The sequence below is a fragment of the Trichoplax adhaerens genome, genomic scaffold (assembly GCF_000150275.1).
Source record: "Trichoplax adhaerens TRIADscaffold_7 genomic scaffold, whole genome shotgun sequence".
NCBI lineage: Eukaryota > Metazoa > Placozoa > Uniplacotomia > Trichoplacea > Trichoplacidae > Trichoplax > Trichoplax adhaerens.
Window position 1 is genome coordinate 4,001,439 of NW_002060949.1, and position 15,661 is coordinate 4,017,099.

General features: G+C 34.0%; 3 protein-coding genes across 3 annotated transcripts; 1 reads left to right on the forward strand and 2 right to left on the reverse strand.

Annotated features, from left to right (window-relative positions):
• Positions 1–278: 278 nt before the first annotated feature.
• TRIADDRAFT_58238 (uncharacterized protein) lies at positions 279–3,932 on the reverse strand (the record flags this gene model as incomplete). Its single annotated transcript, XM_002114395.1, has 12 exons — positions 279–346; positions 432–619; positions 747–814; positions 916–1,016; positions 1,106–1,155; positions 1,229–1,284; positions 1,458–1,527; positions 2,638–2,698; positions 2,903–2,948; positions 3,050–3,148; positions 3,305–3,429; positions 3,845–3,932. The coding sequence occupies 12 exons, from the start codon at positions 3,930–3,932 to the stop codon at positions 279–281; spliced, it is 1,020 nt and encodes a 339-aa protein (XP_002114431.1).
• Positions 3,933–4,560: 628 nt separating this feature from the next.
• TRIADDRAFT_58239 (uncharacterized protein) lies at positions 4,561–7,745 on the forward strand (the record flags this gene model as incomplete). The annotated part of the gene is made up of 11 exons (XM_002114072.1): positions 4,561–4,571; positions 4,672–4,720; positions 5,287–5,403; positions 5,483–5,552; positions 5,768–5,850; positions 6,063–6,117; positions 6,220–6,329; positions 6,431–6,499; positions 6,702–6,777; positions 6,850–7,601; positions 7,713–7,745. 11 exons carry the CDS (start codon positions 4,561–4,563, stop codon positions 7,743–7,745), a joined length of 1,425 nt encoding a protein of 474 aa, XP_002114108.1.
• A 228-nt stretch (positions 7,746–7,973) lies between these two features.
• Positions 7,974–12,245, reverse strand: TRIADDRAFT_58240 (uncharacterized protein; the record flags this gene model as incomplete). Its single annotated transcript, XM_002114396.1, has 16 exons — positions 7,974–8,039; positions 8,664–8,717; positions 8,790–8,958; positions 9,047–9,095; positions 9,206–9,338; positions 9,421–9,453; positions 9,543–9,629; positions 10,267–10,306; positions 10,375–10,479; positions 10,566–10,647; positions 10,778–10,877; positions 11,022–11,104; positions 11,244–11,375; positions 11,505–11,595; positions 11,771–11,836; positions 12,042–12,245. 16 exons carry the CDS (start codon positions 12,243–12,245, stop codon positions 7,974–7,976), a joined length of 1,494 nt encoding a protein of 497 aa, XP_002114432.1.
• Between the last annotated feature and the right edge of the window lie 3,416 nt (positions 12,246–15,661).

Genomic DNA, 15,661 nt, shown 5'->3' on the forward strand with positions numbered 1-15,661 from the left:
CTTATGAAATTTCTATGAGGACAATAGACCAATAAATATCATATATAAAAGATTATAAATTATAATTTTATGTTACATCACATTATGAATTAGTATCTCTTGGAAATACGCCAGTAAAATTCTTTTGAAACAATATTCTAGGTGAAAGTATTCTATTTAAACACCATATTGTTAAAAATTACAACCGACAGTGCATTTTTGAATACATTTTCATATTTTTATCATATATTAAATTGAATATGAAATTAGTCATGGAGTGTGATTGTATTGCACTCTATTTATATCCATTTCTTATTAACATTTTCATGAAATGATTGTTTACCCCAAATCTCTGGTTTATAGGCTCCTAAGATGAATTAAGCATGTTTAATTAGAAAATGAGATTGTAAATAACAAAACACATACGCAATCTCTTGCGGTTATGTTCATACCTGGCCCCGGGGTATCTTTAATTCCGCCATTCATCCATCTACTTGTGCCTGATGTAAAAGAAGATGTCGACATAAAATGCTTCGTAGGTTGTGAAAAATCTCTCAATTCGTAACTTCCAGGACCTGGTAAAGGTGGAGGTGGCGATGGAGGTATAGCCGGCGCTGATAAGCATTGGTAATGTTTTGGTCTGTAATGGCATGTTGATAGATTTACAAATTAGTCTACAGGAATAATAGCACCCAAAATATCTGCTTTCTTAGTTATTAGATGTAGCGTAGAGTAAAGTTTATCGTATGGCATTTTGAGGCGCTTACGGTAAAATTTTTTTGTCATTGTATAACCCTTCTTTGCCATAGGGTTCATAATCTGCAGGTCCTGGAACCTATAAATTTACGATAATGAAGCTATTAAATTCTAACCTATTTTCGCTCATGTTATTCTGTCGTAGTTACATGTGATCTAGGAATTGCTGGAAAAACTTACGTGTGATAGCTTCATGATTGATCGATTACTCGTAGATTTAAATACTGAATTATAAGACTTCGATTCTCGTTTCATTCCATTGTCAGTAACATAGTATTTACCTACAAAATAATATACTCCTTTAATTCTTTGCTGTAATATTTTGAATGAGGGTAGTTTTTATTGTAAAGATGATATTGCAATGTCATACTTGGTGATGGCATTCTTTGCTTTTGGATATCAACAGCGACTCTACTAGTTCTATCAAAGATAGAAACGATATGATTACTGATATGATGTTAGCTATTTTAAAATAAATTATTTTATGACATACTTTGATCGAAAGGCAGACGTTGCTCCCTTTCCTTTGTCGATTTCGGATAATGGAATCTTTTAAAATAAGTTATTAAAATAAATATGTTTTAGAACAATGTAAATAAGTTGTTAAATTACGTATTTAGTTAAGGATGCTATCAGTAAATCTAACTGATCTAAGAGAAACCTAATCTAGGCTACTCTCCGTTCAGTATCCATTTGATAAGATGATTTGATGTTATACTCACACTGTAGGTTCCAGGACCTGGAGATAAAGCCGATTTATCCTTAACTTTAACAATTCTGTCCATAAAAACGCTGCATGAAAAAATTATCAGTGTATCAGTTTATGCTCGAAGAATTGCAAAAATTTTCAATTTATTAGTAGATTTAAATAAGTTACTATAAGAATAATTTTTTCATTTAATTAGCTTATGAATATTAGCATGTTACTATAAATATTAGTTACAACAATAAACATTTCCTGCATTTCCTATACGTATAAAATGTTTCAATTTTCAGTATTGTTTTATAAGTAGGATTTCTTGCATTGCATTCAATCAGGGACTTTATGAGCAGATGCCACAGAGTAAAAGAATTATAACGTAACTAACAAATCTGTTGTCATTTAATTTCCTATAAATCTCCAAGGTTTTATTTACACCTAAATATGCGTTCTAAGTTAATACTTATTCTCGGTATATGATAGGGGTGGCATTAGCTGGAAAATACTCTTTCATGTCTTATATTTTATTAGAAGCGAACTAGAGCTGTCTAGTCATCTTTCTTAGCTAATACTCGATTCGTAGTTTATGGAGTCAAGATTAATGAATATGCTAATGCAGTGCTGACTTTCTATCATCATCTAAACGCAAACATTATAAAAGTTTTAATTTGATAATAATGAACGAACATGTCAAACGCGAATTCCGCCTGATTATTGTGAATTATAAGGGTATTATTGTTAATACTGGAATGTTACTGGTTATATATTTTGCTATTGTAACGACTTTAGTACTGACATAACATATGTATCTTGACTAGCTTACTCATTGTAAACACGTTCAAAATTCTTGTTGAATCTCTTACTTTCTTAGTTTTTAAATGACTACTAAAACGAAATAATCTCACAGTGGCATTACTATCGAAACTAATGAGTTTAAAATTTAATTAATTTCACGCGTAATTCCTATTCATTGTTGCGCAATTATAGCATGGCAGCGACATCTGTATTTACAAAGTTTAACTAAGATTTACTTAAAGGACTGCTATGATTAGATATTAAGATATATAACTGATATACATAAGTCAGAAATAACGACGTTATTCTTAAGATTCTTATTCATTGACTTACTGTACAATATAAATTTATTTAGCCCTATTTCATAAAACTGAATGTTGCTTCTTTGTCAGATATATGTCTCTTACCTAGATGATTGCGCAGTACTAAAATTCAATTTCTTTTCGGTCGTAGGTGGTGCATAAGAACCTAGCATAGATCCAAACAGTCAGTACTATCTAGTGTTTCATTTTATATCTCAAGAATATTAAAAGTTGTCTAATTTAATTTTAAGTCTATCGTCTAACAGTTATATTATCATAGTGTAATAAAAAATACTATAGTATTGTCGGTAGTAAATGTTAGTATAATAACTAAATATGTTGGAATTAATATATTAGAACGTAATTGAACCTGGGCCGATAGTATTTCCTCGAATCGTGTTCCGAAATCTAGGAGACTACAGATAAAAATATTTATAAATTATACTGTATACACGTAGTATGGCATAATCCTATAACGGATAGTTCCATGATTAGCATGGTTTTAACTTAAATTAACCTTTGAAGCGAGAGGACCGGTTCCTTTCTTAGATAACGAGACTGATTCCTGGCCTAGGTTTGGGCGATGTTCGTAAGCCGCTGGGCCTGGTACGTCGTTCTGTTATGAAGTGAATATTTGACTTCTTTAAGATTGACGCGAAGTCGATTTAAAAAGTGTCAACACCAACAAACTAACAAGTTAACTAACATAAAGGACAATAGTGAATATGTTAAGTATTTTTAATTTACGAAATAGGTACCATATCGCACTTACTACTTCTACTAGCTGATCTCCAAATCTGGCTGCTGAGGAGTTGAAGGATTTTCTTTCCCTATTTACGGTGACGTAAGTTTGATACTTGGATGGTATAGTAGAACCAACTGCAGGTGTAGTAAATCCTAACAACAATTAAAGATGAATCAGTTTTTACATTCTAGTATGCAGATGGTTAAGAATTAAAATTACTGGTTGTAATATTAGTTTAATCATCATACAGACCATAAGAGGGTCATACATGTATACCATATATATTCCCATACATTCATGAGGATAATTTCGTTGTACTGTAACAAACCTAATAGATCTACAGTACAGTATGTTACTACAGGTTGATGCTATTATATGTAGTAATTTAATTCCGTAGGTGAATAAACTTTGATGTCTCAGCTTTACATGCATGCATCCTCTCCTTATCTCAATTTAGTGTTTTCGATCATAACGGCAATGAACCCAATCCATTCATACATTCTATCTACTGTATTTTTATATGCATATTACGTATATGTCTAGTGCTATAACTATTCAAACATTTACCTTTTCGTACTCTTTGTGGCGTATAGATGGATTTTCCTACAGATCTGGTATAATCTCCATTGCGTATGACCTTAACGCTGTCTTCCATACTTTATTATTACTCTGATAAAATAACTTGATCAAATGTTCTCTTCATAAGCTGCTTTAATTTGAGCAATTATTCTCTGCTTACTGTACAATCTTGTAAAGCAGCTTACTACATCTAAGTTGTATCCTACTCTCTCTGTAATGGTATTTGAAGAGAAAATAAGATGGATAATAAGGCGATTTGAAATATTAGTATAATCGAAGAATACAGTCCCAAATTTTAATAACAGCTCCTACTGGAGTGTTTAAGTCGGGTCCAGTTGTCATGGCGATGGGTAGTATGTGCATCGCTCCTCGTCCATCAGTCAGTCAGTCAGTCAGTGGTGCTTACAAGGGAGTCTTGTGTCAAGTGTACTCAAGCATAGAGATAAAAGTAAAAGCTTTTATTATGGTGTGCAGGGTATAGAATGGGCATGTGATGTTCGAATATATGACGTAGCAACTCACCAAGCTAGTGAACGATGCGGGCTTACAGTGTACGGTGTACACTGTACAGTACTGTAGAGCTTAGTACGGTGCAGCATGTACTGTAGTATCATGGTGGTGCTGGGGTCCAGCCACCGTCCAGGGATTGAACAATCTGTGCGCTCAGCTGCGCATGACAGTGAATCATACCAAGATTGAAGAAAATGGCTGAAAAGTAGGACTTGATAAACAAATTCACTTCTATAATGATTTTCGTGGTATTTTATATCCTACCAATGATTTAAGTACTGCTAATATCCGTGATCATCTTTTAGGAAAGATGCGAACTGGTGGGGAGGTTGGATTGCCACTGCCAAAGAAAAGGTAGGATTTGATATCGAAGTAATTATAGTACAATATTCATGACCGATGAAGTTTGCTGGTCATACATATCGTGATTGTCGTCCATTTGCCCATTTTATTACAATTGTTTGGATGCTTTACTAAGAATCATCAACGGATTTTCTGCTATTGCGTATCAATTGCTTAGTATAGTGCACGATGCTAAGCTAAAACAATCACAGAACTCAATAATATAAATGCTCGATTAAACAAATCGAAATAGTATAATTGCGTATGCTGGTATGCTTGTTCAAAGTTCGGTCGACAAGTCATATATTATTAGAATAGGGAATTACTCGACAGAATTAGTTGTTAGTGATCCTCTGCCATTAGGCTTACCTATAGAGGGTATGTATTGTGCGCAATGAATTGTATACGTTTAATTATAATTGAAATAGTAAATATCGAATGCTTATAGTTTCGCATTGGTATTAGCTGTGATAAATACTGCAATTTTCCATAATCCCCCATACGGATAAATTGTCTCTGCTCAGTACAGCGTTTAGTTGCTGCTAAGTTCACATAAAGTTTTTATTCGTTGTATACAGTCGTGGTCAGCCTTTGAAATGGCAAAGAAGGATGTTTCAGAATTTGTAACAACATTACAAACAGATACTACGCAAATTGTATCGGAAACAGCGGATACTTTAAAGAATAAGCTAACTGTAAGTTAGTTATTTTAAATAACTTTGATATGTTCCTACACTATGAATACTAATTTGAGACTCTAAATGGCATGGACAGGTTGAGCGAAACGATGAAACTGGTATTCAAAAAGGTAAAATTTCTCCCATTAGCGAAAATTTAGGTTGGAGTATGTGTGTGCGAGTGCATGCAGTCTACGTTGTTAATGAAGTGAAGAGAATTTGGTTGCAATCCTGCGTAGTGAATTACTTTTAGTGACTGTGAATTCCAGTCACGCAGTATATTTCATTATAAGTATTACATATACTGCAAATATCCCTAGCGTTGAGTTAGTTAGTATTATAACTTTATTAACTGTTCCTATATATACTAATTTCTCTCTAGATGTGAGATTTGATGAAGGAATAAGTGCTACTAGTGATATTGTTGATGTAAAGTATGAATCAAAAGCTGTAAATAGATTGCAGGTAAGATTGGGTATTGGTTATTGTAATACTAGAAAAATCTGCGCGTTTACACTGAATACGTACAATTTTAGTCTTGTATACGCACAGATCAAAATAGGTGAAAGTTGTAGTTCTGAAGTTCACGAGATAAATAAGTATTTTTAAAGTAAGAAACTTTGAAAACGTTGATGAAATCAACTGATTTTCTGTACTGTACTTTACCCGCTATTCAGGCTAAACTGGTGGTCCTACGAGAGAATCCACTGACGTATCGAGAGGAACCGACTGGTGCGACATGCTTACTTATATTCATTGATTTTTAGAGCTAAAATCATCAATAAATTAAACGAATGTGATATTTTTACTTATCATACTTTCACGAACTTCTAGATGGTGAATTTCATCAGTGGCAATCTGCATTTAACGTTGACGAGTATAAGGGTGAAATATCTGAATTGTTGGTGGATAAGCCTCGTGTGAGAGGACTGTATTCAAAACTGGTAATGGGAATTATTGAGATAATATCCAATTAAGCGATTAAGCAAGCTGCTCATGTTACCAAAAATTTAGATCTAAATTGGTGTTTTTCTGTGTTGTCCAGGTACCTTCAGAAATGTCGCATCTTATCTTTTGGCAGAGATACTTTTATAAAGTCCATCTTTTAAAATTGGTTTGTTGAAGTAAAATACTATATATTAATGAACGAAATCTGAAGATTCAATATAAACACCTAGCTTGGCATCAATGTTGCAATCGTTACAAATTGAAATTACCTATAATACATTTTATAAATGAGATTTTAAGTTATAAATACATATCTCGATAGAATATGACAACGATTAGATAATGTAAGTTTTGTACTTAAATTTTAGGAAGATGAACGTCGAGCTAAGCTGCTTGCCCGAGCTAATGAAACAGAAGACGAAGTTGATTGGGGTGATGATGAAGGTAAAGCATTTGATTTCTTTAGCAGCTAAGTTAGTTCATCACGTTGACTTTGTAGACCTCTTTTTCTCTAAGACGATTCGGACGGCTATAGTGGCAGTGCTTTAGACACCGAAAATAGGATAGAAACGACAACTGCGCTACCAGAGGTTTCTCCCGGGATTGATGAAAAAGACATAGCTACAACAGAAGGCCCCGAAATAGAGGATGCATGTACAAAAAATGTTCAAGTCCATGATTGCGAGCCTACTGAAGTACCGGATACTCACGAAAAAGACGTCCAAGACCCGGATAATGAAACTACTGCATGTAATTTGGAGTCAAATGATAATATTGAGTCAATAGAATTAGCAGGTACTTCTGAAAACCAGAAATATAGCGAAGATAGGGCATCGAATATCGATAATGAAGACAAGATTTCAGTCGGTGATAATATAGAAGCAAAGAATGAATCATGCAGCGAAACTGAAGCAGTTTCTCCGGGTTCGCGTGATATTTTACCTGAAGACACGGATGTATGCCACGAAATAGTCAAATCTCCAGTTATTGATGAAAAAGAATGTGATCTATCTCAACCAAGTGATATTGACCATACGCCTGCGGCTGTTGCGCAAATACAGTCAATATCTTTTAACGTGGATGAGGAGAATACAGGCACGGTACGAATTAGCGATGAAGATTTAAAAGACGTTAATGGGAAATCAAGTAATGATAGCAAAAAAGGTAGTAGCGAAGATTCAACAAGTGATGATTGGGAAACAGAATTTGATCTGGATTTGGAAAACGTCGAAGCACTAGAAAATACTCCAAATGCGGATGATATTGATGTAAGTCAAGTAAAATTCAGTTATTTAATGGGTTACATTAGGGATGATTCTGCTAGCTGCATTAGGTTGACGAGTATTATTTTCTCTTTTATATTTGCATATATGCTGTAGAATGAAGACTGGGACAGCTGGGATGAAAATTAGGCATAATAATGATGCTGTTCATACTTATGTAAATGACATGAATATGCCCAAGACAACAAATCATACGTCATAACTTTATTTATTGTTCTCAAATCTACTTTTAAGCATTTTAAATCAGTGTCTAACATGTAGTAATTACTGTATGTTTTATTAGTTAATTTATAAATATCAGTATAGATTGAGCGTAATACCATATTGATATTATATGATAGTAAATACGATATTTTACTATGTATCAACCACAGGTTGATACGATCTTAAATTCGTCAAATCCAAATCGCTACTAGGTATCGACTTCCGTATTAATTTGTAAACATGAAAAATTATAATTATTATATATTGAATGCCTGGTGTTTAAAAATATCTAAACATAAAAAGTACTTCTAAATCCGTTAGGATAAAACTGAAATCAATTTTCAAAGGAAATTATGATACTATAAAAAGTAATACTGGAGTTAGTAGTACGTCCAACTTATAACTATCATTAAAGGATATATTTTTTCAACACTACGTTTTACAGCAACCTCACGGTCACTTGTATAAACCTAGTATACTAAAAACTGTCTAATGATAAGATGGCTGACAACGGCAATTTATATATCTTAATCATTATGCTTTACAGCATAAACCGTAGTCAGGCAGACAACAGGCTAAATTAAGAATCAAAGGAACAATGTACGTCCTTTGAAAAATCGCTTGATTTATCGCCACAATTCTTTAAACCCCACAGTGCTAACGACAACATGACTATTTTCGCTTGGATTTACATAGAATAAAAAATTATTATATGAATACGCGGCTTAACTTATAGTTTTCGAACTGATATGTTGGATAACTTCATTCATCTAGATAAAAACGCCTAGTGTGAATAAATTCAAGAGTGAAAGAACATGGTAAATGTAAAGTATGAAGTCTTACCTTCGCCAAAATGTTTGTAAAAACGACTAGCAAGTGATCGAGACATTTCTTTATCTATAAGTTCAATAGAATGTTATATTAACATTGAACAGAACAGCCTAAAAGCGTATAATATATGTATCGTACCGCATCTAAGACCGTTGGAATATAATCTTTTATTAATAATTGATACGGAGATAAAACATCGGTCGTGTACTTAAAACCGGCTTTCGTTAATAACCATAACTTTTCAACGGCTACAGAAGCCAAATCAGAAAGAATCCTCATATAGTTCAATAGTCGGGTTGATAAGAACCTACAAAGAATTAAATATAACGAAAGTTGACAACCCGGTATTAAGAGATAATCATAACAACAATATCACTATACTGTATTTGAATTACCTCGTATGTGTTCTTAAACTCTCAACCTGAGATTCATCAAGGTTGAAGTCTAAAAGTATTCAATTACCAGTATTAGTTAAGAAAGAGAACAATAAATATAAACTACCTTCAACTCTGTATTATATATTATTATGAGCTCGAAGTTATACGGTGTCTTACATTGAGGATAAGAAATAATAGCGTGTAGAGTACCCAAACCAAACAAGAACAAAAGAATTAGTAAATATAATAAATATGATCCAGTCATCGAAGCGTTCGGTTTCTTCTCATAAGCTGCATTATCGACGAATGCCTAAGAAATCATTTTGTTTGGATGAGACAACTTAAGATACGTTCACACTTAAAGAGTAAACTCTAGATGTTAATGCAAATACCTTCACTTCAGATTGAAATTCCGCAACATCTTCCTGTTGATTAACAATAAGATTAAGACCACTTATGGATCAGTCAGCAATAGACTATATACTTGGAGCTTTGCAAAGATTACGATACTTACAGCCTTATTCCGTTTTTTAGAAATTATTGCAGTATTGATAGAAATGAAGTGGTTGATAGTATCCGTAATTAGTAATGAGTAATCACCCTATATAATGCAATAATGTAAATTATCATTTAAGTAACTTTCCAAGTTATAGTGAGCCCACATCCTTCAATTACAAGTTAAATATCATTTCAGGCTATAGCACCTTTTTGGAGAGTGATCCGCTTGACCAGGCTTTCTTCATGTAACAAAATAATATTCTATGCAAATGAATCAAGACACCAGAGTAAGTACTGATGCCTGTGGTTAATCATTGCATGGATGAGGTATAATGATTTACCAAATAATAAGTATACCTAGATTGAGGAATATTATTTCGATACATTTCCTTCCACACTGTTAAGCAGTAATGATCTTTTTCCAAGTAGTATTTTAGACAATGCAAGTTCTAAAAGTTGCAATCTTATATTAAAAAAATTATCTAGATCGCGGAATTATAAATGATCAATTCCAAGTATACCTCCTTCCGAAAATCGTCTGAACTATTACTCAACATCGGCAGCAGCAAAGAAAAGTAGTTGCGATAACTATTCGTTGATTCGTGGGTTAGTATGAAGTCCTATCGTTAATTTACGTCTTATTAATCAAATCCAGCTAATTTTTATTTTGTTTAATGCTTAGCTAATATTTTATTATTCATACTAATCTTATACCGTATTGAATCCGAGTAGCAATTTACCTTTAACTTTGGATACAAACTGATGAGCTTCTTACGGCTCCTATTAAATAAAAGCAATGCGTTAGCGCCAAAACAATTGCTTTTCTAAACTTCTCTTTGCGGACTTACGATGCATGGAGTGAAGAATTATCGCTAAATAGCATATGCAAAAGCGTAACAAATTCCTTTGGACCAACATTAGGAATTTTATTAATATTTTTACTTTTCTTGCTCCTATTAATAAATAGGATAATATCTCAATATACATACACAATGGATGAAATACACTTAAACATAAGATACAAAGGATATGGGTATACTTGAAAAGATCTTCTATAACTGTTATTGCATATGGAGCAAGACTTCGCACATTCATAGCAGGGAACATGAGCTCAAACCATACTTAAAGTCAAGACAAAGTACATGATAGCGACTACGCTTTAGAACAACCAACAATTACGCGTAATATTTATAGCCTTCTTGAAGTATCGCACCAATAACACTCTAGCTTTAAAACTATCATAAAATTTACCTTGGTATCCAACGGCAACATCACCAATAGACGCTTGATTGAATGCCCATAAAATAGACAGAGCCTCATAAGGAACAATTTCCAACACGCTTGGTTTGTACTGCAGGTAAAATCGATTACAGTTACGTTAAATGAGTTCTGCACGTGGCAAGACAAGTTATGATATAACAGTATTTTACGTTGATAATAGATCATTTAATCATTTACATGCTATAGCAGACAAGGCGGAAAAGTCTTAACTTACAGTACTTATCTTGTTGAGTACAATAGCTGGATTATAGCGAGTCATGATTTGAATCATAATGCGATAGCCGTAAGTTTGAATATCTACGGTTTTGTGAATATTTTTTATTTGTTAGAATATCCAATCTAACCGGTGTACTGTAAATAGACACTATTTATACAGCAATAATTAGCTCTGAAGGGTGAGATAGGTTAACGAGTGAACTATCCGACGTAAACGTACTATTCCTTATGTTTTTCAACATATTGTCAATGCAATCTTCGAAAAATATACTTATAACAGCTTCTGGGCATTTTTCCAATAATTGGATTGCTAATTGCTTGAATTTATTGGATAATAAATTCATTGGAAAATCTGTCAGTAAAGTTAGGGTAGATCGTTAAGTGCGTTTACAGGATCAAGTCATAATCACTTTTAACTTTTTATTCGATTGTAGACTAGTAACTGCGATATGAATAACTTGTAAAATAAATGGATGAGTACCTTTGCTTTTGCCTGTGAAAATAGCGTCGTAGGAGTTTTCAGCACGTGAAAGGTGCATCTGTACATAGCCAACCAATTCGTTAAGCCATATCTAAAATGTAAAGGTTACAGTTGATATCTTTTGTCCAAGTTATAATAGGAAGGTAAAATAGATACTAAAGTTAGTATATAATTCATTGACTCCACTTTTGAATTGGATCAAAGAATGATTTCTAAATACCGATTCAGGATAGAACAATGTAATGATGATGAATGAATTATCTTACAAGGGAATTGCTTGGAAAAGTTTGTCGAACTTGTTCTATCGTACTTGCTAGCTCATTTTCCTCAAGCTGTTGAAATAATATGAACGCATGCATATTAGTAGCAATTTCACCATCAACATGTGTCATTATTCTAATCCTGCTACAAGATACCATTACACTCATTTACAAGTGGTAGTTATCCCTCTAACTACGTGTAATTGACAGGCTGATACAGTATAGTGTAAAGAGTACGAGTAGTTATACCCATTGCAATAGTTACAGCTGCTCTTACATTAGCTATTAATTCTTGAAGAGGAAGTTTATCCTCTTTCTTGACTTTGGTTTTAGCTGCATCTCCATGACGTTGACGAGGCTTGGCTGGGTTGTCTTTCATTTTAGGAGTGCTATTATTATCGCCTTTGGTATGGCTAGTATCACGTCCAACGTCATTGAAATTTTGATAATTGGTCTTGGATGGTGCTAATAGATCCGTCATAATTAAATATGTCCGTCAAATACGTAGTAATAATGAATTATAAATATACATTACATATGAACAGCATCACACATCATGTCATTCAAATTTTGAAACTGGGTCTTGCTTGATGCTAATAGATCTATCATCATTCAAAGTACCCACCAAAAGGTAGCAACAATGAATCAGTTTCGACTGTAGAGTATGATTAGCATGACGCATTATGTTATTGTATAATTTGAGAATTGACCTTGATTTCAAGCAAATGGATCTGTCATCATTAAAAGTATCAATACTTGTCAAGCATTGATTACGTCTACAGCACTCTCAATATTAGTTTAGTGTATGATTAGCACTCGCCATCATCTTCTGAATAACTGTAAAAATTGGCCTTGATTTGAAGCCAATGGATCTGCTATCATTCAAACTACCAATACTACACGTAGCAATAATCCAATCAGTCTAGCGAATTACACATCCGCTATTCTGCCTGTCATTGATACGGGAAGAAACACGTCTACTGCAGTATGACAACTGGATACAACCATTCATTGCTAAGAACAAATTAGGGTTTCATCCAATGGTTGGCTTTCCAGTGGTGAAGTTGGTCAATATCAATGTAAAGTAAGTTAATGCCATTCCAATCAGATTATAGTAGTCATTTATTGCACTGATACTGAATGGCGATAGTTAATAGCTTGTTGGCAAGTCTATTACAAGCGAAATTGAAAGGTCATGATGCAGCTCGTGTTCGTAAGATGAGTAGTTTTAAGGACTCCGAGCGAATCCTATACTGTCGAATTTAGTACTGACAACATTCAAGACAGAGCTGTAAGTTATCTTGACTCCATTAGTCGATACCCTTTAATTGTTGCCGTCGTGCTTCGCTTCCAGCACTATTCTTATTGGCATCATCTTTGCCATGGTCTTTTTTCTGACTTTTAACTACATGCCATTTTAAATCGTGTGAAGCCATTTAACTCGCTTTGACTGCAACTCAGCAAATCACCATTGGACAGCTTGCGTGGCACAATCACGTTGATGAGTTGAAGGGCTCAGAAGCTGACTTTACGGTACTGTACCGTGCTGTGCCGTACCTGTGGACTGGACTACTGTTCGATTCAGTACGACTTACAATACGTGTCGATCGACACTTGGCTGACCGTGTGCACGGAGTTGACGTACAGTATAGTACTGTACAGTACAGGGTACTGATCATGATACTACAGTACAGTACTGTACAGTGTACAGTACAATACAGTACGGTACAATACAGTACTGTATTCCGTTACAGTGTACAGTACTGTATACTGTAGTACAGTACTGTATAGTAAATCTACACTGACATTGACCGTGCTGTTGACACCGGCATCGGCTCAATGTTCGTACGAGCAAAGACTACCGGTCATGGCGAAATTTTTACTTGAGTAGTCCCTGCCAGTATTCGTTCTTACAATGCTTACTTTTACAACCTGTACAAAAATGGATAAATCAAATAACTCCTCTACTATACAATGCTCAGATTGTATTCCGCAATTAGAAATTACATTGGTATATCCTTAGAGGTAAGACCTCTGTGGCTACATCCTACACAACCCATCAAAACGGAGGTTTTGCCCACAGGTAGTAACAACGAACGCTTATACTCTACTGTACTATACAATGCTCAGATTGTATTCCGCAATTAGAAATTACATTGGTATATTTTTAGAGGTAAGACCTCTATGGCTACATCCTACACAACCCATCAAAACGGAGGTTTTGCCCACAGGTAGTAACAATGAACGCTTATACTGTACCGTAACCTGTTGTGTTGTGAATAATGCTGATTCAAAGCAGTCTACTTTGTCGGCGACTTTCTGACTTGGTATGGATATCAGCTAAGACCTTTTATCGTACAAATATAAAGCACAGCCGATTATTCTACACGACATAGTGCTTTACATCCTACAGATAGTATGCTTTCGAAACACCCAAGTGCTGCTATTGAGCTGTAGTAACTGCAGCTTGTAATTAATTTGTAATAAAGTGGGGCAGGACAGTGGGGAATATTAAAAATAGTGACATTGGCATTTATGCTGGAGACGATACTGTGCTAGTGTTGCATGGTCGTAATGGTATCTGCTAATTTTGGTTAAACCTATCATAACTGTATGTACTAAATTGATTCGAATCCTGTTCATAAAGCTCCTTTCTTCATCCTTAACCTGTCTCTATAATCATTGTGATTTAGTTAAGACAAAATATTACAAGTGGCTGATATACGACTACTGTACTCGTACCGTCGTACATAACTATGACATTTAAAGGCGGTAGGCTACTAGTGGCAGTAGCGACGACGACGGATTGATTGTTTAATCTTGTTTTGCTAATGTTTTTGTTCGATATGCATGTGTTTTTATAGTTCTTATTTTTTCATTTAAATTTCATGTACTCTACGTACACTGTAACAACGATAGATAGCGTCATATTATGAAATGTAATGGTTACCCTATTTATGCAATGCATGCTTCTTTCATTATTAAGCTCCTGACGTGCATTATGAACTATAAATAATAGTAATTAATTAATTACAATATAATAGCCCGCGTACCCATGCCGTATGCTTATATTGTATTGTACTGCACATAAGCGTATTATCCGTTTAATCGATCAATCAATTAATTGACGAGATACTTTCTGTATACTTTATAAAGTTTCTGAAAGAGATTCGTAAACATGTACTATGGCTCTTGTACTGTTTATCTAGAATGCAGTAATGTATCCGTATTACTGATGCTTGCAGCGTGCACAAAATGGAATTCAATTGAAATCCCAATAAAACGTCAGTGGATAGTAATAGCTCTATTACAATTTATGGCGAGTCTAATATTAGTTCATGGAAGATAAAAACTAACTATGAACAGAAAGACCACGCTTTATATATGGCATATACAACTGGCAAACATCATCTGGTATCTTACAAGTTACGATAGCTTTCTAATTAATACAGTAGGAGCTTCTACATACACCATAGTGCCTTATATTATCCTCTATCTTTCCAAGTACAGCATAGATAACAACTGATTACATTGTTCATATACTTTTAGTCGACAACACTATATATAATCATCATTATAGATAAGATATCTCTACGAATATATAGGATCTCCTCTATTGACGCCAACAGCTATATAAGTTAATTAATTTTGCTAACGTTACATTACTGCACATATTACTAAAAACGTAGCTGGAAACAGTGGCTAAAGTTGATATAACAGTAGCTACACTGACTGTGAGTTAATTATTGAGTATATTATCGAATCAGAGAGGCATGAAATGATACCTTACCAGTTTACTAATTATCATTCATTTTTTCCCTATCAACTGTCATATAATTATAATTGTAACCCTAGGCTAGATAATTAGTTCATTATTACATAATACTGCAAAAATAT